At 44.3% G+C, this 24,856-nt stretch overlaps 1 protein-coding gene across 1 annotated transcript; it reads left to right on the top strand.

Moving 5' to 3' along the window:
* The first annotated feature begins 991 nt into the window (after positions 1-991).
* Positions 992-24,633, top strand: CAPN6 (calpain 6). Its single transcript, XM_082864145.1, has 13 exons — positions 992-1,087; positions 7,389-7,568; positions 16,313-16,444; positions 17,491-17,699; positions 18,212-18,404; positions 18,967-19,160; positions 19,417-19,494; positions 19,594-19,780; positions 21,712-21,834; positions 22,013-22,215; positions 22,787-22,908; positions 23,467-23,603; positions 24,443-24,633. The coding sequence occupies exons 2-13, from the start codon at positions 7,404-7,406 to the stop codon at positions 24,623-24,625; spliced, it is 1,926 nt and encodes a 641-aa protein (XP_082720271.1). The 5' UTR covers positions 992-1,087; positions 7,389-7,403; the 3' UTR covers positions 24,626-24,633.
* Positions 24,634-24,856: the final 223 nt, after the last annotated feature.

Below are 24,856 nucleotides of genomic sequence, written 5' to 3'. Positions count from 1 at the left end.
TTCTAAGTCTCTCTTTCTCTCCCTCTGTTTCTCTCCTCAACTAGCCAGCAGCAGATTTGGTGCAGGGATGGGGCAGAGGGTGGTAATTTCAGGTCAAAGGTTACCACCACATTGGTTGGGAGAGCTGGGGAATGAGACCATGGGAGTCCTCACCGTTTCTGAAAATTGAAACAAAAAAAAACGACTTGAGAATCTAGTCCCTGGAACTGTGTCCCAGGGAATGTCTCAGGGAAAAGGACCGTGATGGGGGTGCGGCATAGTATTCCCAGGAGTCTGAGTATCTCACTGAAGCCCCTTGGTCGGCTGTTCAGTGCACACCCAGTTACGTGTTCTGCTTTTTACCTAACATCGCCAGGCAGACTCTTCACAGCCCCGTTGCTAGAAATTAGGTTTCTTACAGCTGCCGTGCAATCAAACTCCATTCACTTTCCTCTTACTGCTCCCTTCTCTCTGCCCTTGGCCAGATGTAACCTGTTGCTTCACGAAGCAACCTTTTCTTGCCTGTGCCCCACCGTCTCCTCTTTCACACCCACCCACTCGCTGAAGTCCTCATCACCAGCGTAGATCCGTGTACAGGGCCGAGCCCACAAGAACTGTGCCAGCGCTTCAAGACTTTTCTCTCCACGTCCTCTCTCGAGTCATGCTCAGGTCTGCACTCTTAACCCTGGGACAGAAAAGTCAGAAATCTCTCAGACCCCTCCCTGAAAAGTCCTATTTCTCCTTGGAACAGAAAGAGCTTTGGAACGTGTTTTCCTGGGTTTTTCAGTTTGCTGGTGGGTGGGTCTGGAGTGGGCATCCCGTCTGCACATCTGGTAGGGGTGCTTTCCAGATTTTCCTCATGACTCTGGATCAGTTTCTGACTGCTAGGCGGGGCAAAGGCTCCTGAATTTTCTGCAAGGCACCTCCCCCTGTGAGCAGAGCTTGGTACAGCCCAAATAGTTTTCAGGTTAAGAAAGCCAGAATCTTTGTTCAGCCGCACTGACTGAACAGACTTTGTAGGGGTTACCTGGCTAAGAGCAGCGGCAGCGGCAGCGGCAGCGTCGGCGGCAGCAGCAGCAGCAGCAACAAGGCTCCTTGGATAACTCAGGTGAGGAGAGAGGACATTCGCAAACTCATCCTGCAATTTTATTTGCTGGATAACTTAGAGTCTAAATGAAGTGAAGGAACTTGCACTTTATAGGTAAACTCCGCAGCTATCATTTTATGGTTTGTCTGGATAGAATGTGTGTGCGTAATAGCAGTTTGGAAACTTCGAAACTAATGGAATTTTGGATTGCTTATTTGGAGGGGGGGGGCAAGGGGTAATTGTGGTTGTCTGGCCATGAGACTTTTCTGGTGATATCTGCTAGGGTTTTGTTTTGTTTTGTTTTTTGGTCTCCTGTTACTTAAAATACCTGGTAAGGAAGGACAAACCTGGGAGGCGAGTGTGAGGGGGGGAGAATCCCCATTTTCAGGGCTTTATTCTAGCTTCTGCTGACCCGCAATTGTAGGCAAATTGTTGAAATGCAGGCAGAATCTTGGAGCCACACTGTGTGCAAAAGGTCTTTAAGCCCTGGAAGTGGGGTCCATAGGTGGTACACTGTTGCACAGGAGGGAATGGCAGCAGAGTCTGTCCTGTCTGCAGAGCCGGGATCTTCCTGTCCTGGTGACAGGTTGATCTTGGCTATTTCATGATCAGCCCCTGGCTGGCCTGGTTTTGTTTTTCTCTGATTCTTGCATTGGTGTAAACTTAGATTTGCAGCTGGGGGCTCTATCCGTCCCTACCGCAACTACATTGTTCTGGGGGCTTAGCTGGACTACTTGACCAGAGCAGGCTGGGGTGAGAACGGGGTGGCAAAGGATTGGAGCATTGCACTTAAAAATTGGTTCTGAGGATTTGGAGCTTGAAATATGGTGACAAGCACATAGGAAAATTAAACAAATTCTGCCATCCTGACAGTCACTTCTGGCTTCAGGATAAAGCATCCTGGTTTGTAATGAATGTTTTTATTGAAATTTGACTAATGCCTCATTTGCTAATATTTGTTGTGAAATTAAGGACATTTTATAGTCTGAAGGAATTTAGGAAAAGATTCTACGGGGGACGGCTAATTAACTTGCATTCCTCTTGCAGTTTGTGTGTATGTGAGTGTGTGTGCACAGACGCGCATGTGCGTTTATGAATACTTTGGATTTGAATAGCATTCTTTATTTATCCTTAGAGTACTTAGCAGGCGAGGCAGAAGTCTAAACACTTGTGTAGTCAGGAATAGGTTAAAAAGCAGGCTTTCCGTATCCTTGGGAGTTTTCAGTCCCTAAATTAAAAGCAGAAAAAGCCCCTTTGTGACCCTAAAACAGTGTTTCTTTGATTAGCCTTGATTTGAAATCATCTCACCTTCTGACAGCAATTCAAAAACAAAACTCCTAAGTGCATTCTTGTAAGAAGAGGACAATAAGAATTTTCAAAAGCAATGTCTTGAGGTTTTGTGTTGGCATGCTCCCCCAGCTTTTTCTTTTAATTGTGGTAAAACGAGTCAGGAGGTCCAGGTTTTAGCGCTAGCTCTGTCACTAACTGTGCAACCTTGGACAAGTCCCTTCACCTTCCTGTAAAAGCAAGGAATTGGACTAAGTGATCTATCTCTAAGAGTCCGTCCAATGTAACATTCTAGAAAAACTGGAATTAGATTTTCGCAGGGCTATAAAATTAGACTTATAGGATGGGCTTATTCCAGCCAAGAGGGAAAAATAAAAGGGGTAGTGGGGCAAGTCAGCCAAAATGGAGAGGTGGAAGAGAGAGGAGGTACTGAATGGCAGAGGGGCCATTTTATATTGGTCTTTCAAATGTTTGTGTGTGTCTTACTTAAAGTATGTGATCAAATCTCCTCATTTTCCACTAAGGACAGAAAAGGGATTTAACTTGCTTAGCACGAGCGCTTCCTAATACTACTGCCCTATATTGGTCTTATACTTAATAGTTAAAAAGCATGTTCACATTCCTAATTTTGTTAGATCTCCCCAATAACACCCTGAGGTGTATATGGGGCAGCCATTTTATTCCCATTGCTCTTATGGGGAAACTGAGGGACAGAGATGTTATCTACACTAAATGATGGTATTTGGGACTGGATCTCCTGACTATGTGTGCTCTTTTCATGATTTTGAATTGCTTTTCATTTTTTGATAGAGTTCTGCAACAATGGAATTAAAGGGAATTGTGCACTCTTTCTCTTGGAATTTCTTTGAACAGGGTCTTCTCTCTGGGCAGAGTAGATGTGTTCTACATAAGGCTGGATCAGAGGACTTTTGTGGTCCCTTTTGGACCTCAGAATATCTGGCCAACAATTTGAATCTGAAGAACCATACGTTCCTTGGTAGATGCATTCTCTAAGGTGTGGCCATGCTTCTACCTGTGTAGACGTGGAAAGCAACTCTTCTCTGGGTAAAATGTGGATGCTGAATTTTGATTACTTCTCCTTCTCCAAGCCCCATTTCTCTCCTCACACCACCCCCAGGGGTGAGGATAGAGACCCCCGACTGTGGTGAAAGTGGCTGCTACTTCATGCCGGGGCAGAGTTAAGTCTTCTGTATTCACTTTGCTCTGCAAACTCCCAATTGCTTTGACGTCCGATTTTGCCCCAAGTAGAATACAAGGGGGAAACTGGGGAAAAGGAGAAACCAGCCACGAACAACACCCTCGGGGGCCCTGTTCTCTCCCTCTCTCCCCCTTAAATTCCGTCCCCTGCCCTCCCACTCACCGCAATGGAAAGCAGGTTGTAAACCACAGACTGGATTTCCTCTTATCAGATCATAATTCTCTTGAGTAAACTGAGGCAGATTTCATTTTTAAGAGCAAAATCTGGTTTCTACTCTAAGGCTGACCCACAGGCAAAGAACAAGTGATTTTCCTCTTAAGACTTTGTCCAGCTTCCCAAACTTTCTAGTCCGGTGAGTAGCAAAAGCCCCCTCTCCTAACTGTGGCCTCGTGTTCCACGTGGCAGGCTCCCTCAACTTTCCCTGGCAACTCCTAACTCACCACACCCTGGAGCCACCCCTCCCACTAGCTTTGGTTCACACGGCCTTCTTCATTCTCTCTGGATGAAGGATCCCCACTCACACAGTACTTCTTAAGACCATTGTCTCAATACAAAACTCCACACTCTTTTTCACCCAACCACCCATAATACTAGCCCTCAGGACACAAGGTCCCCCTTCTTAAATGTGCATGTTCCCTTTGTTAGCTGGAGGCCTTCTTTGGTTGATACTCAAAACCCCAGCTTTGCTTCTGTTTACTGACTTTCCTATATGTGGTCTTTAACCTAAAGGCTCTCTTGTCTTCACAGCTGGGTACAGTAAGATAGCAAAGAAGGAACATTCCCTTCTCCACTCTCCTATACCCTGACAGGGCAAGTTGTTGATGACAAACCCAAGACAAATTTCTGAGTTTCCAAAAGTTTTCTGAGACTTAACTGATGAACCCTGAGATGTGAAGTGTTTGGATTCTCCCATGCTCATCAAACCATGGAAATAAAGAACCTTTTCAATATCTACCACGGCAATGAATTCTAGGCAGAATGCCTCCAAGTTAGGTATCATGTTTGCTTTGGAGGGTTTTCCTCATTTGAGCTAAAAAAAAAAATCCCTTCTTTAAGAAGGCAGTGAGCAAAAGAAGCAGTGTGGTGTGATAGGAAGCTGTACACTACATCGGGTGTTAACACAGACCAGGCTTTGAGTCAGCTCCGCCATTTTCTAGCTGCCCCTTGTCTGAGCTGCCGTTTCTGGAGATACAAAATGAAGGGCACAGATAACATCTACAGAACGTGGCTGCCATGAAGAGAACATGAGCTGAAATGCACCCTTCAAACAATAAATTGCTGCACAAACATTAATTTTCTACATAAGACATTCATCCATTCCACAACTATTTCCTGAACAGTGGCTGGGTACCTAGCTCTGTGCCAGGCAGTGGGAGGGCTTACAGTGTGTACCTTGCACTTATGGAGCCCTTTCTGCTTATTCGAAACACCTGTACACTAGCCAGCTCATTAGGGAGAGCCACAGTGTAAGGAGGGCAAGATAAATAACCCCACTCCCCTGTTGAGAAAATTGAGGCACAAAGAAACCAAGGTCACAGCAAATGGAATATAGTTTTCTGCTACCTAGTCAGAAATCGGGGGCAATTCTACTCTGCAAGTCCGACGGGGCGTGGGACTGCAATTGTACTCTAACGAATGCCTGTCAAAGTTGAGGCTATTGCTCGCTATTCCTTATTTTCTGTGTGCCCCCAAAATGCGTGTGCCCTCACCCAAAAAGCTTGAATTATCTGCACCAGCTGTACATTCTGTCTCTGATAAAGTCGACTGGAATCATACCGGTTTTGAAAATCAAACTTGATTTTCTTCTCAATTGATGCTGTTTCTATCTGTAGACAGGCCTCTTTATATAATAGGGATTCCCTTTGCAGGCTCCTTGCCTGCCTCGCCATTTGACTAGGTAACAAGGTAGACTGGCAGCAGCAGCGGGCCTTCCCAAGAACAGGAAATGCTCACTTATCCAAAATGTTCAGGAACTAGGAGGCTCTGGGAAACTAAATATCCTAATTGTCCCAGACGATCCCCCATTTGCAGTCCCCAGCCTCTGGCAATCCACCCAACCTTCCAGGAAAAGCAAGAGGCACGGTAGGATTTGTTGTAAGTTTGAGCACATGTAAAAATTGGGGTCCATTTGTAAAAGGCCCCAGAAAGGAGCCTGGGCATACATTCAGATTGGCTCTGATGCTGCTTAATGGAAAACTATTACTGATACTGTCCACGACTTCAAACACAGTGAAATACACGTTAATATTTAAAACCCGTGGACAGACTTAAATCTGATGACTGAAAGCATTTCAGTACTTGCAGTTTCCTGTAGCCTTCCATTTGAAAAACAATTGCCAATAAACAAGGCTATGGAAAAACTGGTTATTTTCAGCTTCTTATTCCTTGGATTCAGAGAAAGGGTAAGTTTGTTTACATATATTGTAGGTTGCAAATAACATCGAATTAAATTTTTTTATGGTTTTCAAATGGGGAGACTTCTTTACCGGTAAGGCATTTCAGTGTAATACTAAAGGAACAGGAAGTGAGATAGTAGACAGGTCTGATTAATATTACACTTTTTATAAACTAGCAACTGCCTCATTATTAACTGAGTTTTGAGCTGTGTTACCTACACAGATATTCTTTAAAGTGCTAATTAATTAGCCTTTTTTTTCAAATTTCATCCAGTTTTTAGCAGACACTCTGACCTTAGCCAGATTTTTTGTTTCAACCCTCATGTAATCATAGAATATAGACACCGTTATCCTTAAAATATATTTTTGATACACTTGGTGCATATAGATTTTACAGCCCCCTTCTATTTACCATTGACTGTCATCAGAAGATCATTAAAATCATTACAAATCTATCTTTGTGACTCAAGCAAAGTCATTGAAAACCCTATTATCACCCCAAAGCTGTTTAAAATCAAATTTACCTTTCAAATTATCCTCATAAAAACCAGTTGTCGGGGCATTTGAGTGTGGGCCACTCTGATAGACATTGCCTGAAGAGCCACTATATTAATTCTCTGTATAGCCGTGTGAGAGTTGTTTCGTTGTGTTTTTTTTTTTAAGAAAAGAAAGCAACAGTGTATTGACGTGGGATAAGAATCCACCTAATTGGTGTAACTGAATTTCGGAGTCTGCCTTTTATGGTGGGCCGATGATTGCACACTAGACTTTGAAGAAGACAGACACATACAATCTTTCTATCTTTCCTTGTCTTCGGAGGCCATCTGCTGAGCTCTGTTTCTTGCATTAGTCTTCCTGGCCAGTAATAAAAACGCAAACCTCTTTAATGATAAAAGGGAAGGAATTGTGTAAAAGGGCTTGTTAGAAGTGAAAGGGGCTGCTTCTCTCCTCAAGCACAAAGTGTGTGGCCCTTCAGGGCACCAAATTATTCTGAATGTAGTAAAGCGATTTTCCCCCTTTCTCTTCAAATTTAGAATTTTTCTGTGCTTGAACTCCTCCCTGCCAGTGGAAGATGGAAGATTGCCCTTTAAATTATAATGACTCACGTTTAACTAGCAATCTTAACGTTTATTATCTATTTTTCCAATAAGATTGTTAAGGCCCATATTACCCCATTTGGCAGATGAGGAAACTGAGACCCAGAAATGGTTTAGATGCCTTATCCCAACCCCCAAACGAATTTGCTGCAGACCCTGGGCCCTTCTTTCCCTGAAAATGGTGACTTTTCCTTTAAAGCTAAAACTGAGGTGCCCAGCTCTGGGAATAAATCACTGGGATGACAACTGTTTGTCTAATCTCAGGGAATCTTTAAAAGACTTGAGAACTTCTTCCTTCAATAACAACAATTTTCTCATTCTAGACATAGTTTGACATTATGGGTCCTCCTCTGAAGCTCTTCAAAAACCAGAAGTACCAGGAACTGAAGCAGGAATGCATCAGGGATGGTAGACTTTTCTGTGATCCAACCTTTTTGCCTGAGAATGATTCACTTTTCTACAACCGACTGCTTCCTGGGAAGGTGGTGTGGAAACGTCCCCAGGTAACTTTGTTGTTTCAATTTCTGTTTCCCTCTTGATCTCTTTCATCATAAATCTACTTGGTCCACTATTTCACTCACACAGCCCACTGCGTATAGACCAGTTTAGCAGACAACCTTATTTATTTTTTATAGCATAATATCCTTTTTATATTTTTAGAGCACAGCAAAATTAAGAGGAAGGTATAGAGATTTCCCATGTATTCCCTGCCCCCAGACATACAGAGCCTCTCCCATTATCAAATGCCCCCTCTCAGCGTGGTACCTCTGTTACAACTGGTGAATTTACACGGACACATCATAATCACACAAAGTTCAGAATTCACATTAGAGTTCACTCCTAGTGTTGTACATTCTATGGGTTTGGACAAATGTATAATGACATATAACCATAATTATAGTATCCGAATATTTTCACTGCCCTAAGAATTCCCAGCAGACAGCTTTAAAATGGGAAGTTTTATGGATTTGTGCTTCTGGCTCTAACTTGAGGAATCTTGAATTTTAGTCACATTTTATCAGATTTAGTCATTTAGAAAGAACAAAAAAGAGATATACCGTGCTTGTTTTCTTTTGGAAGTTCATTTGAGTAAATATGGTAACTCAGAAAGCAACTATACTCTTGTTTCTTTACTGAGTTACCTATGACAGCAACTTCAAGATAATCTCAGACCATTGAAGAGAAAGACTTATATGGTGAGCATAAATGAAGTAAACTCAACAAGATGGAGTTTGAATTGGGGGAGGGAGACTTCTTTGCTGCTCTTTGGGTACCATCGTCTGTATTCTCCCACAATTGGCAAAGTGGGATCCAAGTAAGATTGTATATCTTTCACCGCCTATTCATAGTTACTATGGTTCTCTGTGGAACATCTGTATGTTGTGTCTCTAAAGCAAGTCTCGGAAGCCCTTTACAAGTCCTATATGAGTGGGAGGTCAATGTACAAAATGATAGGATGTTGGAATCTGGAGAATAAACAGTAATCTGGTTATATCTAAAGGGTATGACTAGATAGAAGGATATTCAACCTGGGCTCCTTCCCAAAGTGGGTGACCAGGTATATAAGCCACCAGGGGCTGTTATGAAATGCAAATTCTTGGACTTTCACCACATCCTGAAAACCTTCTGATCCTATTTCACGATGTACCTTTTTTATGCACTATTAACCATCTCAGTCAGCAGCTCAAGGTTCGCTTTCTTCAATGAACAATTTCCACAGCTTGAACTCCTGAAGGGAGTTCCTACAAGAGCTACTTCGGTTTATGTAGGTTGCCACCAGGGGGTGCCAAGATACATGGGTCGCGTCAAGGCTCTTGTTTTCTATGTGACTCAGAGGGCATGTCTCCGTTTTTGCCCATCAAGTATGATAGTCGCTGAGAATATAAGAGTTGCAGAAGTTCTCTCCATCAGAAGGAAGATTACACTGCTGCTAGTTTCTGTGCCTCCAGTCGTTGACATCCCTGTAGATCACTGACCTGCAATACAAATCTGGAAAACAAATGCATGGAGAAAATAGAAATATGCTGTTTGGGAGCCACTCCTATGAATGGATGGTGATAATGAGGGCCGCCACTCTTTGTTGATGGTTGGCTATGAAAGAAAGGAGATCGATAGGGCAGAAGTAGCTGAAAAGAAGGCAGGGAATCGAGGGAGGTTTTCTGGGGGAGGGTGTCTTTTACAAATAGGACAGACTTGAACATATGTATAGGCTAAGGAGGAAATAGTAAAGGAGAGGTTAAAGACACAGAAGAAAGAAGGAATAATGGATGAGGGTGAGGTCCTGGACGAGGTGGCAGGAGATCTGACGGGCAGTAAAATCGCAAGCCAACATGAAGCCATTCTCCTGATGTGAACCAAGCCGACAGTGCTTCCTGTATTGGCCCGCCTTTAGACACATCCTCCCTCCCCCATCTTGGCTCAGTCCTTTGTCCTTTGCCTTCATCTTCCAAATTCTGTGGATTGAGTCCTAGATGAATTAGCAGGGAAGGAAAAAAACTTAGTAACCACTGCAATAATCCATCTTGCCTCTGAGGCAAGCGATACCCCTTCCAAGGTGAGGGAGTGTCAGAAAGAGAGAGTGAATGGGGTAGAACAAGGCAGAAGCATTTAGGGCATGCCTACGATGGGCCCAGATACTGTGTTTGGAGTTTTCTATACATTTTTTCATTTCATCCTAATTTGCTATAGCTTAGTAAGGTAGGTATCTTTAAAAACCACTTTGATGTAATTCTTTTATCCTGGTGTGAAAAAAAAAGGTAGATACTATGTTCATTTTATTGATGAGGAAACTGTGTCTCAGAGGGAAGGTAAGAATTTTCCCAGGGTCAGACTACTAACAAGCTGGGATTTGAATCCAGGTTTGACTCCAAAGCCTGTATTAGTTTTTACTCTACCATGCTGCCATGTCAGGGAGATAGATTTGCTCGTGTCTCTTTTGGTAAAATAGGTAGCTTCCCTCCAGTAAGTTCTCACATTCCCCCTCACTGTGTCGATGCTGTACACCCATTAATTGATCCAGACTCTCCCTTTTGAGAGCATACTCTGAGCTTAGTCTTAATTAGGCCCAAAGAGAGAGTCAGTTGAGAAGCATTCATCGAGTGCTTACTCTATGCCAGCCTCTGTGCAAGATACAGACGAGGCCTGGGGTGAGGGATTCCCATTCCAGCTGACGAGATGGATATTGAGCTGTCGAAGAGTTAAATAAGAAATTACTGCTCCACAGAGGAAATGCTATTTTCAGGCATATAGCCAGTAAATCATAGAGGGTTTTGAAGAAAAGGAGATCACGGTGGATTGGAGCAGTTGGGGCGGGGGACTCTTGTGGGGAGTAGGGGGAAAAACAAGGTTCCGGACCATCATCTGAGTCTCTTCCAAAAGCCGGAGATTCCTCTCCAGCCAGAGTGGAGGTCAAGCCTAGGGGCAAGAGCCACGTCAAAGTTCTCTGGCCTCCCATCAGGAAAGCCAAGAGACGGACTCTCTAAATTGGCTCAGGAAGACCAGATGGGTCGTTGGACTCACCTGCCTCATTGGCAAGGTTGAGATCCTCATCTTCAGGGAAGCTTACAGACATCTTGTCCCTTGGCATGCCACCTCGCCTCCTACTCAAACAGGGTTCGTTTCTGAAGTCTCTAAAATGGAAGAAGCACGATTAACCAGATATTTTCTGTCTCTTTCCCTCCTGGGTTGCAAAGCCTCTGTGTCTGTAAACACCACTGCTAATCAAACCAACCAACTGCGGTCCAGCGCCACCATCCCAGGGCAGGATCGAGCTCCCCTCTTCCCACTTGCCACTTCCCTGCTGCACCCTAAGGAGCCACTTTAGATGGGCAGGGATTATGAGAGTGTTTTGCAATTGTTCGGTGCCGCTTCATCCGCCCATACCTTTCAGAGGAAGATCCTTCCCCTTAACACCTCCATTGGTCCAATGACCCCAGCTACTGGCCTAGCTTCCTGGGTACACAGCTATATTGCCTGATACCTGTCCTCCTGGACCTTCAACATATAAAGTCTTAGCAGATTCTAAGAGCTGAGTTCCCCTGAGTTACAGTGTGATCCTAAGACGGCAGGTAGGATTTTTAGGCTGAAATCTAGCCACCAAATTCCCACAGAAAATCTCTTCTCCAGCGACTCTCCCCTCCTACCCGCCTCTGGCTTTTTTCCTGACTGAGTCGTACCCAGCTACAATCGTGTCTTCGAGTCAGACACAGCTCTTCTCCTGCTAAAATGGAGCAAGGCCTTTCGGGGATTGCACAGCCAGCTGTGGAGGAAGCCAGGGCACCTGCACAAGATCTGGCAGCTCTCCTGGTCAAGTTCTGAGTTCAGCCTCCACTACCATGGCCCTTGCCCAGGTCTTTTCACTACCTTGGGTGAGAAGAGGCCGATGAGGTTCTGGATTAAAGCAAAGGTGGGAGGAATGGGAGGGATCGGTTGAGAGGGGACATTAGAAGCAGAGAGAGATTGCATATGAGGGACCCCGTTAAAGGAGGAAATATTTCTCTCTTTGTGCGAATAGAAATTTCCAACACCCAGCTGAATGGGACACCTCTGTAGAGTAGTTTTGGCCTAGACTGTTCATGAATTTCTTTTTCTTCCCAGAGATCATGTGCCTCCACGTGAATGGTCCTAAGTGTTTTTCTCTGTTGACACAATCGAAAAGAGTTGAATAGGCCAATACTCTTGCCATCTGTCCTATTTATTTTAGATTCTGGATTTAAAAAACGCTAGCAGCTTTATCGAAGTACAATTTATACACCATAAAATTCAGCTGCTTTAAGTATACAAAGCCATGATTTTTTAAAATAAATTTACCGAGTTGTGCAAACATCACCACAATCCAGTTTTAGACCAGTTGCATCATCCCAATACAACCCCTTGTGCACATTTGCAGGGAGTAAACCCCTCCTCCCCCCAGTCGCAGGCAACCAGTAATGTACTTTCGGTTTCTGTCTAGATTTGCTTATTCTGGACATTTCACTTAAAATGGAATCATAAAAGTAACTGGCTTCTTGAGATTAGCATGATTTTCAAGGACCATCCATGTGGCAGCATGTATGTTCCTTTTTATCGCTGAACTGTATTCCATTGCACGGATATATACATTTTTCCCAATAAAGCAGTTTGGGATTTACACCTGGAGGCTCCTTGCAGAAGTCTGAAGGTTTAAAGAAGAAGATAATTCTGTAGTGACTTGCTTGTCCAGTTTGGAAGTGGAAGTTGGGCTTAAGATATTATTCTATGGTTCCATATTGAGTTTTCCTTGGAGGGGTTAGGAGGGAAGAGAATGTTTTACCAATGACAAGATCGTCATGCAGAAGCAAAACTCCCCAGCAAGTAAAGTTGACTCCTTGTGCAGGTGGTTCAACATCGGTCCCTGAGCCGAGGCCCACCTATAAATGCCGTGTCTGGAGATGGTACGATTTTCTAAGGATAAGATAATGGTTGCTTGGACTAGCTGTTAAAGCCCTCAGGCCCTGGATGGCAGCCCTGGGCCTTCTGGGACGACTTAGATCCTTGGACTTAGTCCTAATGTACCTACTGCAGGGCTGGCCTCACTTGTAAGTGTCCACACTGTCCTCATCCCCATGGGACTGCTAGACTGCCCATAGCACTTTTGAAATGCCTCCACTCTTCCGGCTGCTGGTTTTCTAGGCAGCCTTTCATTTTACTGTGGTTCTTGAGGTTTACCCTGGACCTCAATGTTTATTGTCAGCAAATTTCACCTGTGTAAAAAAAAAAAATTGCTAAATATGTGGATGTGGTAGGTGCGAAGAGAGCCACATAGAGTGACATGCGTGGGGCTCCAAGGCTTATAACTGTATGCCTCCCTCCCCCCACCCAGAGGTCTCTGGGAAAGGAGATGAGGTAAGGACAATAGGAGGATCTCTCAATGCTCAGCTAAGAGAACATACTTCCTAGAGATGCTGCTTTGCTTGTATCAGTAGAAGGCTTTGGCTCAGGGATAGGGGTCTGCAGAGACCATTCCTGGATTTACTCTTGGTGCTTGACTTCCTAGTTGTGTGTTTTCCCCCAAGAAATTATTTTGCCTTGACAAACAGCCCAGTTTAAGGATCACATCGACTAGGCCAACACAGCTGGGAACCATTAGAGGTTCAGCAATCTTCCCTACCTCTCAAGCCACCCAAATATGTGACTATGTGAGCTGTGACCTCTCCTCCAAGTCCACTCCCTACCATTTCAGCAGAGCTTGGGCTGAAATGTCCCATCTGCACTCTGCATCCCAGCTTTGACTTACAGGAAAATGTCTCCAGCCTTGCTTCCTTACCCCCGCAGGAATTATAGCCAGTTGTCTAAATCTAGGGGAAAATTCAATAAATATCCATTTCATTGTTTTCAAATTTGTCACCAAAATGTCCATTTGGCTGTTAGATTTGCATTGGCTCATTACCCTTTACCCTTTCTACCTCCTTAGCTATTTCTAGTCTTTCACTTCCTTAAAGAGGTAAAAAAAAAAAAATGTGTCTTAATAAAAATGTTCTCCCATGCTTCACATCACGGTGCTGACATACAGAAGAGTTTGATTCATATTTAGTGGATGAAACTGAGGAGATTAAAGCACATTGGTGATATCTAGCCTAGAACCAAAAGCTAAGACACGAGTTAAGCCAGTCTTCCAGAATGATGGAGAGCTTTTAGGTGGGCATTAAGCAAAGAGACATAAAACACTGGGACGGATGACTGAGACAATGAGTTGCATCTCCACCCCTGAAGAGCTTCACAGTATTATCCTTTGCATGGCGACCATTGATCAACTTAAAGGCAAAAGGATGAACCAGCTGATGTCTAGAGGTTCCTTCTCTAACTGAAGAACCTAAAACTTTAGTCCTAGGTCTACTAACTAGCTAAATGACAGGAGAGGCAAGTTACTGCCCTTCTCTGAGCCTGTTTCCTCATTTGTAAAATAAACAGGTTGACTAAATAGTCTCTAAATTCCTTCCAGATTTGACAGTCTATGGACTGTTAACTCATTTTTAAAAACACATTGTTAAATAGCCAGCTATCATGTATGAAGAGTGGTGAAGTAAAACTGGGGCATGGGCCAGTTTATGAGAGGAAATGGAAAATAAGGTGGTTTTTTTGCCCAAATGTATATTCTCCCATGATTACACACAGCTTTACACACACACACACACACACACACACACTATATATATATATATATATATAATCACATTCACGTTAGTCGACAGGAGAATAATTATCCAGTTCCTCAATTTGAGTTCTGTTTCCATGTCTTTTTGCTTATTTACATGATCCTTTAGGTCTTAAATAGAAGTTGACATGCCAAAAGTGTTTGCTGAGCCTAGATCCCTGCTGTGAATTAAAGCCTTGTGGAAAATCAAGACACTTTAATGTAACTCCAACCACTAATAACTCTACATAAAACCAGCAAATAATTTGCCTTAATAATCTAAAAACACACTTTTCCACATATCGATGTTCACTTTATTGTTTTTTCATGCTTGGAAACTATTATATGCATCATCTAAGTCCCAGAAATCACTGTATAACTTTACAACTTGCTACAAATAAAATGGTAAAACGCCTGACTCAGAAAGGAAAAACTGTATTTCGTCTTCTCTTAGAAAGGGCAAAGAAACAATCAGAAGAGAAAGGATATCAGGACTGAATCCACCCAACACACCTGCTTTATGTTCAATAAATGAAAAAACAGGCAGCTCCCAACGCATGAAAAAATTTAGTAAGATAGAAGTCTTCTACTAAGACAAAAAAGTAATGAGACACCAGACATGCATCTAAAAAAAAACAAAAAGACCAGAAAACCAAAGCTGACGGCAACCCACCTAACTCTCCTTTTGGCAAAGGAATGACCAATTAATCTTCAGTTTGGACTTGTCCTTGCCCAGAATGCCTATTCCTTTCCAGAGTTATTTTGGCTTTTAAAGAATATATGGAATGTTTCATTCTGTAGACCAGACCCTTCATCAAGGAGAATTATGTCCATTAAAAAAAAGAGGTTTGAGAACCAGAAAAATATAGCTGTCTCTATTTAATAATTTTTTAAAGGATATATGTCTAGATTTTCTTTCCATTTGAGACTAGGATTTATTTCTGCTGGGTAAGCAAAATGTCAAGGTACTGGCCAACGGCCTCCTCCACGAAGCTGTCTCCATCTACCCAAGACTTCATTGGTATTTCCTGCCTTTGAACTCTGCAAGGGCTGATACTCTGAGTCACGCAAACGTGTCTTCAATTATATGGTGTCATGTATGTGACTATACCTCTGTCCATGACTGTCTCTCTACTCCTTATGCCTCCATCCCTCTCCCTTGTCCAACTGCTAACTCTAGTCATTCTTAAGCCTTCAGCGTGAACATTACCACCACTATTCAAATTATTTTGTCTACCACCAGGGAAATTTTGGGGATCCTTCCTTTAGGCACTGATTATACTTTGAAAATTCCTCCATTACATTGTGCTGGAATTGTATTATTTGGGCCTCATTTTCCTACTTGCAGTGGGAATGGCACAGCTAATGATATGTTGGGGAAAGACACACACATACGCCTCAAACAAATACTTGCCCCACTCTGTCCAGGTTCTGAACATCCCCTGTGGGAAAAGAGTATCTGTTGAAGTGCTCCTAGACGCGGTCTATTACCACCTGCTATTAGTGCTGCTGCCATCTGTATTCATCCAAAGATGTGGGGAAATCTTGTTGCATGGACACCGCCGTTGCCTTTGCTTTATGTTAGGAAAGGGCTTCATGTATAAGGTCTCCTAACTCATTTTTCTGGAGAGGGAGAAGCATTAATGTCCACCTCTATCAGGCCTTGTCTTTTAAGTGCAATCACCCATCTGAGCACAGGCGCTTCAGAAAATCTCATCCTGACACATAGGATCAGAATGTAATGTGCTAGTCCCTCGTTCTCTCTTTACAAACTCACTGCTGCAGTGAAAACTCTCTAAACCTCAACGATAGCTATGTCTGAGGGCTCCCACCAGCACGTCTCATCCTGTCTCAGTCGCATCCTCTCCTTCCATTTCTCCTGCCACCTTCCCACGTGACCCTTTTTCCTGTGTCTTGATGAGCTACTGCTTTGTGTTTGTTTCCACAACCCCCCAACCTTTCCTTTCTCCTACCTGTGGAAGTCCTGGTAATCGTTCCACCTTACCTCATCTGTGAAGTCTGTCCTGCCTAGCTGAGCTCACACTGACCCGTGGGGAACACTTCCCAGGCTCTTAGAACCAACTGTTGTATCCACAGGACATCTGCGATGACCCCCGTCTGATTGTGGGCAATATCAGTAACCACCAGCTGACCCAAGGGAGACTGGGGCACAAGCCAATGGTCTCTGCGTTTTCCTGTCTGGCTGTTCAGGAGTCTCACTGGACAAAGGTACCGACCTCACTCGGTTTCCACCTTCTTGTCTTCTTTAGTAACTTTAGGAAAAGTCAGCTCGTAACTGTCTCAGATTGTTTAATCCCTGAAGTCAGAAGTATTAATGATTGAAGGTGATTTCCCTCAATTTTATTATGAGAATTTTCACAAATACAGAAAGTTGAAAGGATTTTACAGTCAACACCCATTTACTCACCTAGATTCTACCATTAACATTTTACTCTATTTGCTTTGTCGCACATATTAGGTGATCTTTTGTCACTTGCAGTACTTTGACTCAGTAGCTCTGCATACTTGCATTCTCAGTACCTACTGGGGTAAAAAGCCACTGGGGGCCAGGAAGTCACTGACAGATGGGAACAAAAGAAAAGGTGAGAAAGGTGGAACTAGATCCTTGAAAAGGTTCTAATAAATTATAAGAGTACAAAAATCCCTTTGGCATTTAGGCAGAGTTCCAGGCAATGAAGTGTTGACCTGGGAAAAATTAGAGCATTTTCTTCAGAAAATAACAATTTTCGAAGATGCATGTGTAATTGTATTTAAAAAGGAGACTTTCCCCAATATAATTTTATTCAAGGTGTGAATAAAATCTATAGTCTATAGAATCTGCACGAACTCTCTTGGATGGACCTTTAAAAACTGAAACCACAGGGGACCTTGTGTTTTGATTGATTTTGCTCTTTAAAATGCCTTTGTTTATGTGGTTAAGTATGCAACCACGAATATGTTTGTGTAGACAGTCTCTCATGATCGAGTTTGTAGATTAACTGTGGTAAATAATTTAACCCATAACTTGCTGCCCCCCCAGTCACCCTGTGTGTATTCAGGGCAAGCATGGTAATACTATCCTCAGCAAAACTGAACTGGGGGAGCAAAAATTGCAGAAAAAAATGCCCTACCAGGGACTTCCTACCTAGACCCAAACCAAATGTATTTGGTGTGCTTCCTGTTGCCACGTGGGATTTGTCAGAAGTCAATTGTAATCTCAATATTTGGATATGGTCTGGTGAATAACAGTTGATTGAATGTTCTTATACTTCCAGACAATTCCCAACCATAAGGAACAGGAATGGGACCCTCGAAAACTAGATAAATATGCTGGGATATTTCGCTTCCGTTTCTGGCATTTTGGAGAATGGACCGAGGTGGTGATTGATGACCTGCTGCCAACCATCAATGGAGATCTCGTTTTCTCCTTCTCCACCTCCATGAATGAGTTTTGGAATGCTCTGTTGGAAAAAGCTTATGCCAAGTAAGGAGGGGGGTTGGCTAGTCAGCGGTCAGGCTACACAAGGAAAGGAAGGTCACATTCATCCTTGGGAACTCATGCTCTCCCTGCTTAGCCTTGGGCTTTAAATTGGGTAGGATATCAATCAGATCCAAGGCATTGCTTTGCACCTGGGAATGGCCCTCCCTAATTCCGGATGAGAAAGAAATCAGCTGTCCCAGTTTCCATTAAGCCCTTACTGCTCCCAGGTGCCCTCTTCCTGCTGCTGATCTACAGATCACATGGCATTATGGCCGCAGATTTTCTCCTTGTCTAATATTTACCTGTAGAAAGAAGTTTCTGCATGGACCGTCCTAGATAACATAGCCTAAACCTAGAAATGTGACTATATTCTCAAAATATCTCTCATTTTGTACCTAGAGGAAAGCTAGCCGGTAAAGGCTGGCTGGGCAAGGACTGTTTTAACTTGGGGGGACAAGATGTCCTTGACCTGGAAAAATACTTTTACAAAGATAACTTTGCATATTTGCCCCCAGGCTGCTTGGGTGTTATGAAGCCCTCGATGGTCTGACCACTACTGATATCATCGTGGACTTCACTGGCACATTGGCTGAAACTGTTGACATGCAGAAGGGAAGATACACTGAGCTCGTTGAGGAGAAGTACAAGCTGTTTGGAGAACTGTACAAAACATTTACCAAAGGAGGTCTGATCTGTTGCTCCATTGAGGTTTGTACTCACCAAAACCACTCTTCGCTCACTTCCGGCAGAGGAGACCGTGACATTTAGTGGAGAACATCACCCTTACCCTGGAGATCCAGGACAAGTCATTTTGAAACTCAGAAAGCTAACGATAGGCACTGAGCCCTGGCGCAGAGGCTAAGGAGCTTTAACCTATTTTCCTTTTGTACCAGTCATCCCGCTGGAGGCCGATGTAGCATCCGAGCTGATGGAAATAGTCTCTGCTAATGATTCCTCCTGCCTCTGCTCCTGGGTGTGGCGGTTATAGCTGTTTGCTCAAAGAATTAACCAACCCCAACCCCAACAAATTTCAATACTTTTCATATCAATGTACTACCGTGGGTCATTTGAATTGTTTGAGTTGTTATATTAAATTCTTTATTTCCTTTCCTTGGCTTGCTTTGTGTCAAGTTAGGCGGCAGGATCAAATTTCTATCTGCATAAGAGAACTAGTTTCAACCATACTTGGGTAAACCAGTCAAAGAAGAGGAAGAGCCAAGCCTTGGATGTCCCAATTCTTATGCCCTTATGTATCTTTCTTTGCTCTCAGTTTCCCAATCAGGAGGAACAAGAAGTTGAAACTGATTGGGGTCTACTGAAGGGCCATACGTACACCATGACTGATATTCGCAAGATTCGTCTTGGAGAAAGACTCGTGGAGGTCTTCAGTACGGAGAAGCTGTACATGATTCGTCTGAGGAACCCCTTGGGAAGACAAGAATGGAGTGGGCCCTGGAGTGAGATGTGAGTGGCTTTCCACTTTGATTGCTGCATCCCCAAAGCCCTATGCGTTCTCCCAATCTCATCCCTCCAGACTGCTAGTGGGCTGTCAATACTTAGTGACATCTGTGGGTCCTTCTCGGACATGGGGCCTGTGACTTAGCTGGTGGTGAGACAAAACTGTCCCAGTCCTCATGTATTCTGTTCCTTTGGCATCCTGCTTACTGTAGGAAGTCAGTGGCAAACATAATGGCTTATCCCTTTGTTCATTTGCCTTTAGTTCTGAAGAGTGGCAGCAACTGACTGCAGCAGATCGCAAGAACCTGGGGCTTGTTATGTCTGATGATGGAGAGTTTTGGTGAGTAGAGGTTTTCTGTGCTCAAGGGAATTGGGGCTTCCACATGGAACTGCAGGGGTAGGTATTAAGTATCATCTTCATCTCTTTCCTTCCATTCAGGATGAGCCTGGAGGACTTTTGCCGCAACTTCCATGAACTGAATGTCTGCCGCAATGTGAACAACCCTATTTTTGGCCGCAAGGAGCTGGAATCGGTGGTGGGATGCTGGACTGTGGATGATGACCCGCTGATGAACCGTTCAGGAGGCTGCTATAACAACCGTGATACCTTCCTGCAGAATCCCCAGGTTTAAATCAAATTCTTTTTCTTTGCCTTCAAGTTATCAAGGCAATAGGAAGCCAGGTCTCACCTTGGAGTATTTCTCTGACATCAGTTCTCCCATTTGCAGCTATTGTGTAATATTCATCAACCAAGATGCATAGGGATTGTCTCAGATGCCTGTAAAGCAGACAGTGTCTCTTTGTAGAGATGTGACTTGGTGACATTATCAAATCCAAGCCATCTCCTCTGGCTGCCTGTCTCCTGACCATATTGCTGGGTATGCTTTGACACTCCCTGCTTCCTTGTGATGGTCCCACATTAGAGAGAAAGGACCTGCTCCCTGACGTTTTCTCAATTCTTTTCATTTCTTTACTGCCTAATTGCTCTCTTGGGTACGCATGTACTATATGTGTCCTCTTTCTCATGCAGGTGATTCTTCTGAACCCCATCATTAGGCCTCCCTTTTCTCATCTAGAATACCAGGTCATTCTTCTCAGGATTTGAATCGCTACCCTGTCAATGACCCCGTTCCATCCATCTCCCATTGCAATGCTATTCCAGATGACACATTAGAGGTCAAGCCCAGGCACACCCCAAAGCAAAAAATCCAAACATCCAAAGCCTGAACCTATAATAACCTTGATGGTTTTATCTGCAAATGTGCTGATGAGCTAACCACAGGAGACAAGACTTCTGACTATATTGCAGCCTTACACAAGTGTGTCTTTTCTTTCCATGAGCTTCATTGGCCAGCCACTTTGAAGGATACTAAAGCTGGTGGGCTGATTTACTTAACTCATAGTTTTCTCCATTCCTTCCACCTTAATTGCCTCTAAAGAAAAGAAAGCTCCTATTGCCACCCCCCTTCATTTACAGCCCTAGAAATGCTTTAACTATCAGGAACATATACCAAACTGGGGAAATGGGCTTTCTGGCTTCACTGTTTAAGTGTCTGTGCAGGATGAACTGACGGGGGCCTCGTGAGCACATGTTTCTGCATCTGTTTCCTGTTTCTTGGTGGGAGGTTTGGGGGAGAGCAAGAGAAATCTGATGTCTTTTAGTCTTACTTCCCAATGGCACCATGATTCCGCAGATGATGTTTGGGAAGTCTCTAGAAAAGGACTGCAGCATCCTTAAAATGGTGATAGCAAAGCATCAATTCACCAAGGAAATGGATCCGGCCCCTTCCACAAGTCACACATCTGGGCTGGCAATAGGAGGCTAGCCTAGGGGAATGCTGCAGTGTCAGGTTAAGTCAAGCAAGGATGCTTTCTGTCTTTGTCGCTTCTCAAATTTTCCTGTGTACAGCTTTTAAAAACAAGGGGACAGTTTATAAGATTAAAAAAATTTTTATGTATTTATTTATTTTCGGCTGCGTTGGGTCTTCGTTGCTGTGTGCGGGCTTTCTCTAGCTGCGGCGAGCTGGGGCTACTCTTCTTTGTGGTGCGCGGGCTTCTCATTGCGGTGGCATCTCTTGTTGCGGAGCACGGGCTCTAGGCACGCGGGCTTCAGTAGTTGTGGCTCGCGAGCTCTAGAGCGCAGGCTCAGTAGTTGTGGCACACGGGCCCAGCTGCTCCATGGCATGTGGGATCTTCCCAGACCAGGGCTCGAACCCGTGTCCCCTGCATTGGCAGGCGGATTCTTAACCACTGTGCCACCAGGGAAGCCCACAAGGGGACAATTTTAAAAAACCCAAGATCCTCCCAAGAACTTATTAAAACAAAGCATACCCCCTTTGGCATCAAAGGCCTAGGTATGAAGTTGGCTCTCTCAACACATGCTGAATGCCATAGGGAGAAGCAAACATTAGGATCTGCATTTAGCAAGTCAATGGCGAAGCCCAGAACATGACCCAAGTCTCTGCTTCGCAAGGTAGAGTATTCTTCCCTGAAATTTGAGCTGGCTCATCTGAAACAGAAGTGCTAACTAAGCTTCTTGCTGGCCTCTTTCCCTTAGTACATCTTCACTGTGCCCGAGGATGGGCACAAGGTCATCATGTCTCTGCAGCAAAAAGACCTGCGCAGTTACCGCCGCATGGGAAGACCCGACAATTACATCATCGGCTTTGAGCTCTTCAAGGTAAGAATGGGCCTTTGGAGCAGAGAGAATGATGGCAAACAGTGTCAAAATTAGGACGGCTTGGGGTTAGGGGAATCAAGAAAGGTCGAGGGATAAAGAAAGTAGAAGAGCTAGGCTCTTCAAACGCAAAAACTATGATCTGAGTGCAATAGAGCATCTCCTTCTCTTGCATTTCTAGGTGGAGATGAATCGCAAATTCCGCCTCCACCACCTGTACATCCAGGAGCGTGCGGGGACCTCCACTTACATTGACACGCGCACCGTGTTTCTGAGCAAGTGCCTGAAGAAGGGCAACTACGTGCTTGTCCCAACTATGTTCCAGCATGGCCGCACCAGCGAGTTTCTCTTGAGAATCTTCTCTGAAGTGCCCGTCCAGCTCAGGTGCCGTTTCCTTGGCCAGCCCTGCCAACTCCCATTCTGTGCTTTGCCTCCAGTCCTAACCCTCTTGGCCCTCTCCCCCTAGGTGGACACTCAAAGGGACAACTTATGCAAGTCAGATTTAACTGCAGTGATGGCAGGAGAAAGATTTCTCAAAGTGGTGTGGGTTGTGAGAAGTTCCCTGCGGAGGTCAGAGCTTCAGCGCTTTGAGCTGCCATTTAAGGAGAACAGGCCTATAGCCTAAGCTTTTCCACTTATATTTTATCTTCTGTTCTCTGGCCGACTCTTCTCTTAAACAGCTGGCACTCCTCACTGCTCCTCTGTTACGTTCTGAGTGCTGGGTCACCAAAGCTACCTTTTCACCCCAGCCCTGCCTACTCTGATCTTTATCTGCTGGGCCTTAAAGCAAGGGGAAAGGAAAACATACTCATAAAATATAAGCCATGTCGGAGGAGGAATGGGCTAGGTCACTTGGCATTTCGTGTTTTTCAACAACAGGGTCTGCTTTGGCGAGCCTATCTCCTCATCAAAGGGCATTCGTCATGGATGACGTGTCTTCTTTTTGATGTTCCAGGGAGCTGACTCTGGACATGCCCAAGATGTCCTGCTGGAATCTGGCTCGTGGCTACCCTAAGGTTGTCACCCAGATCACAGTGCACAGTGCCGAGGGCCTGGAGAAGAAGTATGCCAATGAAAGTAAGAACTGCAGGGGTGTCTGGGAAAGCAAAATCAGTTTCATTTATTGCATATATGGTTAGAAAAGATGGTCACACATGATTCTCTCCAGTGGCGTTTTCCGTGTAGAAAAGTCAGAATGGCTGTCAACCGTGGTATGAAAATGGGATATATATAAACAACAAGGGCCTACTCTATAGCACGGGGAACTATATTCAATATCCTGTGATAAACCATAATGGAAAAGAATATTTTAAAAAGAATGTATATGTGTATAACTGAATCACTTTGCTGTACAGCAGAAATTAACACCATGTTGTAAATCAGCTGTACTTCAATTTAAAAAAAGAGAAAATGGGATATAAAAGTCTTGGGGCAAGGGCCTATCTAATATTCATTTCTATATCCCTATATAAAGTATAGAAAAGAAAAGGGAAATAGGAACCAAAGTCCTAGGTCATTCTAGTACCCAGGTGTGATGCTAAAAGTCCCAGAATAGACTTAGTGAAATAGTGTCTTGACTATCTAGAAAGAGGACTTTTAATCACTGTGTTAAAAATAAATGTTACTTTGTTCCAGCTGTAAACCCATATTTGGTCATCAAGTGTGGAAAGGAGGAAGTCCGTTCTCCTGTCCAAAAGAATACTGTTCATGCCATTTTTGACACCCAGGCCATTTTCTACAGAAGGACCACTGACATTCCTATTATAGTGCAGGTAAGGATGTGAACAGGGACCCTCACGTGGCTCATATTCAGTACCAGATACTGGATGATCCCAAGTGCCTCACAGATGTCTAGGATACGGAGCAAGGCTTATCCTGTTTTGTTTGTTTGTTTGTTTTGGTTTTTTTTTTTGCGGTACGCGGGCCTCTCACTGCTGTGGCCTCTCCCGCTGCGGAACACAGGCTCCGGACGCGCAGGCTCAGTGGCCATGGCCCACGGGCCCAGCCGCTCCGCGGCATGTGGGATCTTCCCGGACCGGGGCACGAACCCGCGTCCCCTGCATCGGCAGGCAGACTCCCAACCACTGCGCCACAAGGGAAGCCCTATCCTGGTTTTTTGTCTGTTTGTTTTGTACTGGAAGACACCTCCCACCAGGCACAATCACTGGCTTCCTCATGAATCTCCATCCTAAATCTCCTCTCCTCTGTTCTTTCATTGTGGGCAGAAGCCCGCATGCTGGCAGACACACATGTTAACACAGGTACTGTAAATCCCATGTGGGGAAGTATATGCCAATTCACACGACCCTCGCCCTGCTGCTCAGAATGGAGCACTGTGGTTTGGCCGTTTTTCTGACTTAATGCTTCTGACCAGCTGCCTTTCGGCGGCCATCTCATAGATCAAGGTTGATTCTGAACTCTGACTGGTGGCTTTTCGTCTCTCCTCTTTGAGGTACTTTCCCCTTAGCCAGAGAGGTATCAGGAAATACAGTCCCTTGGTTTTTAAACAGACCTTTCAAAGCCCGGCATTAGGTTCTAGATGCCACTCGGCAAAGTCCAATGTTACAGAGGGTTGCTCATCTTCACTTTCTTGACTTGTCTCTCTCTCCAGGTCTGGAACAGACGAAAGTTCTGTGATCAGTTCTTGGGGCAGGTCACTCTGGATGCTGACCCCAGTGACTGCCGTGATCTGAAGTCCCTGTACCTGCGTAAGAAGGGTGGCCCAACTGCCAAAGTTAAACAAGGCCACATCAGCTTCAAGGTTATTTCCAGTGATGATCTCACTGAGCTCTAAATCTCCAGCTCCCGGGAATCCTGACAGAGCTTTCCCATCCTTTTATTTTCTGTCAGATGCTAGATCTTATCTAGGATTCATAATCTTTTGAAAGAAAGAAATTCACAGTAATTAACTTTGCCTTTCTTCTGATAAGTTCCCCATACCTCCCCATCCGAGTAGCGTAAGTAGCTACGTAACCTATATACCTCCAGCAGCTGGACAGGGGGAGGTGACAGTCCTATCTGGAGA

Source organism: Leucopleurus acutus, assembly GCF_964270905.1.
Source record: "Leucopleurus acutus genome assembly, chromosome: X".
NCBI lineage: Eukaryota > Metazoa > Chordata > Mammalia > Artiodactyla > Delphinidae > Leucopleurus > Leucopleurus acutus.
The sequence above is the reverse complement of the archived record's forward strand: the minus strand, read 5'-3'. Positions and strand labels throughout refer to the sequence as shown.